Genomic DNA, 2,333 nt, shown 5'->3' on the forward strand with positions numbered 1-2,333 from the left:
CTGTTGTATCATATTGGTGTGCATAAATGGTAGGTTTTGGTGAAATTGTTTTTTTAAAGTATTTTTTTAACTAATACATTACTCTAATTCATTGTTATTGTTTTTTTTCCTGTATGTGTTCTTAGGTCATTATGATTTTAATGTTCCAGAGCTAACATGCAAACATTGCACTAAGAAATGGGGTCCCTTGGGTAATTTCCTCTCCTGTTATGGGAGAAGTACCACAATAAAAATAAGAAGTGGACGGCCCAGCTCCAGTGCCCCTTCGAGCTGCCACTGGTAGCCCATGCGGTCCTGTAAAAAATGGTTTGTATATAAACGTATAATAACCCATGTAAAACACATGTATATAACCCATGTAAACACATGTACGTATCAGTCTCGGTACCTCCCCACCACCATCAGCTCCCTCTCTGTGGCTGCCGGTCTGGCCCGGTGGTACAGGTCCAGAGTGAACAGGGTGGAGCTGCTGTTAAAGATGGAGGTCAGGGAGGACATGAGAGCGGCTAGCATCACGGCCAGCATCAGCCCCCGCAGACCTGAGAGAGACAAAGGGGGAGGTCCGGCACTTAGCTTATTATATTTAAACTGCTTTAATTATTATATTTCAGTTTATTTGATCAACCCATGTTTCTAGTTATTATTATTATTTTATTTATGTTTTTTGCATTATGAATATGTCTTTATACTACAGCAGCAGCCAGGTACAAACATGGAGAAATATGTGTGTGTGTGTGTGTGTGTGTGTGTGTGTGTGTGTGTGTGTGTGTGTGTGTGTGTGTGTGTGTGTGTGTGTGTGTGTGTGTGCCCACAGGCATTAGCTCCACCACTAATTTAGGGTAGGCGATGTTGGAGCAGCCGACTGCAGCGCCACACACACTCTGACACACTGCTGGATCCACACAAGCTACCTCGTCTACACGCACACACACACACACACACACACACACACACACACACACACACACACACACACACACACACACACACACACACACACACACACACACACACACAGATTATCAGATGTACTGGTTGATTGGTTGGTTGGTTGGTTGGTTGGTTGGTTGGTTGGTTGGTTGGTTGGTTGGTTGGTTTGTTGGGTAGTTAGTGGCAGCTGAATTGACTGACCTGGGAACAGTGATCGGCTGATCATGCCTGGCATGACGATGAAGAACATGGGCAGCAGCTTGAGGTACCCCCCCACCACACTGGCGCCTTTGGCATGAGACAAAGACTTCGCTGACAGAGACCTCTGGACTATAACCTACACACACACACAAACACACATACACATACACATTAATCCTGTTTTATATGTGTCAAGGTTTGATGACACTTCAGGAAAGAGAGGGGGAAAGGATGCACTTTTCCCTGGGGCAGGCATATATATTTATATACTTAAAATATATATATATATATATATATAATGTAATAATAAATGTATTACTCCCACAAGGAGTCTGCTTTGTTGTATGGTGGTGCAAACATCAACAATCTAAGAGAATAAGTTGTGTAAAAGAACATGCTATCCTATACTATATATCTAATACTTGCTATCCACAAATGTTCTGTATGGACCAAAGAGAGAGTGGGGGGGGCGGCACAGTGTTGTGGTGGCATGCCGTGGAAATGCATTGTGGGGGAAGTCACCTGGTCCGTGCACCAGACCCAGGTAGCCAGAACAGTGAGTCCGAACAGCAGGCCAGGCCAGGGGATGTCCCCCGACACGGGGTCTCTGAACAGGCTGAAGGCGTCGCTGCGAGGCAGGTGGCAGGTGGTGTTAGCAACCGTCACCGAGGGCACCGCCGACATGTAACCCTCCACAAGACCCTCGTACCAGCCAATCTCTGCAAAGGCTGGAAGACGCACACACACACACAAACTTTACATCACAATATTAACAGAGTTAGCCCCAGGTCAGTGTGCGACCAGTGTCCCACCTACCTATGAACATGAGTGCAAAGGACCCCCCAACCATGATCACAGTCTGGAGTGCATCAGTGTAGATCACTGCTGCCAGGCCACCTACACACACACACACACACACACACACACAAACACACAAACACACAAACACACAAACGCACACACACAAACACACAAACACAATGGGGTATTTACTGAGGTAAGAACACTGGACTCTCCTCTTGTTAACACAGATCTTAGTCCAGGTATCTAAGCTGTTCAAAAGAACGTTGACTTAGTGACGAGGGGGCCAGTAGTGCCGACTCCTCTCAGGGTTTCAGGACTCTTTATGCAACACCTTGTGTGTGTGTGTGTGTGTGTGTGTGTGTGTGTGTGTGTGTGTGTGTGTGTGTGTGTGGTGTGTG

At 46.2% G+C, this 2,333-nt stretch overlaps 1 protein-coding gene across 1 annotated transcript in view; it reads right to left on the reverse strand.

Moving 5' to 3' along the window:
* The window catches only part of LOC104965144 (sodium/glucose cotransporter 4-like), a gene marked incomplete at its 5' end in the record, with an annotated part of 10,136 nt that extends 8,095 nt beyond the window's left edge, over positions 1–2,041 (reverse strand). Inside the window, 5 exons of the mRNA XM_010794103.1 lie at positions 389–539; positions 809–916; positions 1,132–1,267; positions 1,654–1,859; positions 1,948–2,041. Of these exons, the coding sequence (XP_010792405.1) occupies positions 389–539; positions 809–916; positions 1,132–1,267; positions 1,654–1,859; positions 1,948–2,041 (695 nt within the window). The remainder of the gene's footprint in view (positions 1–388; positions 540–808; positions 917–1,131; positions 1,268–1,653; positions 1,860–1,947) is intronic.
* Positions 2,042–2,333: the final 292 nt, after the last annotated feature.

The sequence above is a fragment of the Notothenia coriiceps genome, unplaced genomic scaffold (genome assembly GCF_000735185.1).
Source record: "Notothenia coriiceps isolate Sejong01 unplaced genomic scaffold, NC01 NC01_scaffold00037244, whole genome shotgun sequence".
In the NCBI taxonomy this organism is placed as follows: domain Eukaryota; kingdom Metazoa; phylum Chordata; class Actinopteri; order Perciformes; family Nototheniidae; genus Notothenia; species Notothenia coriiceps.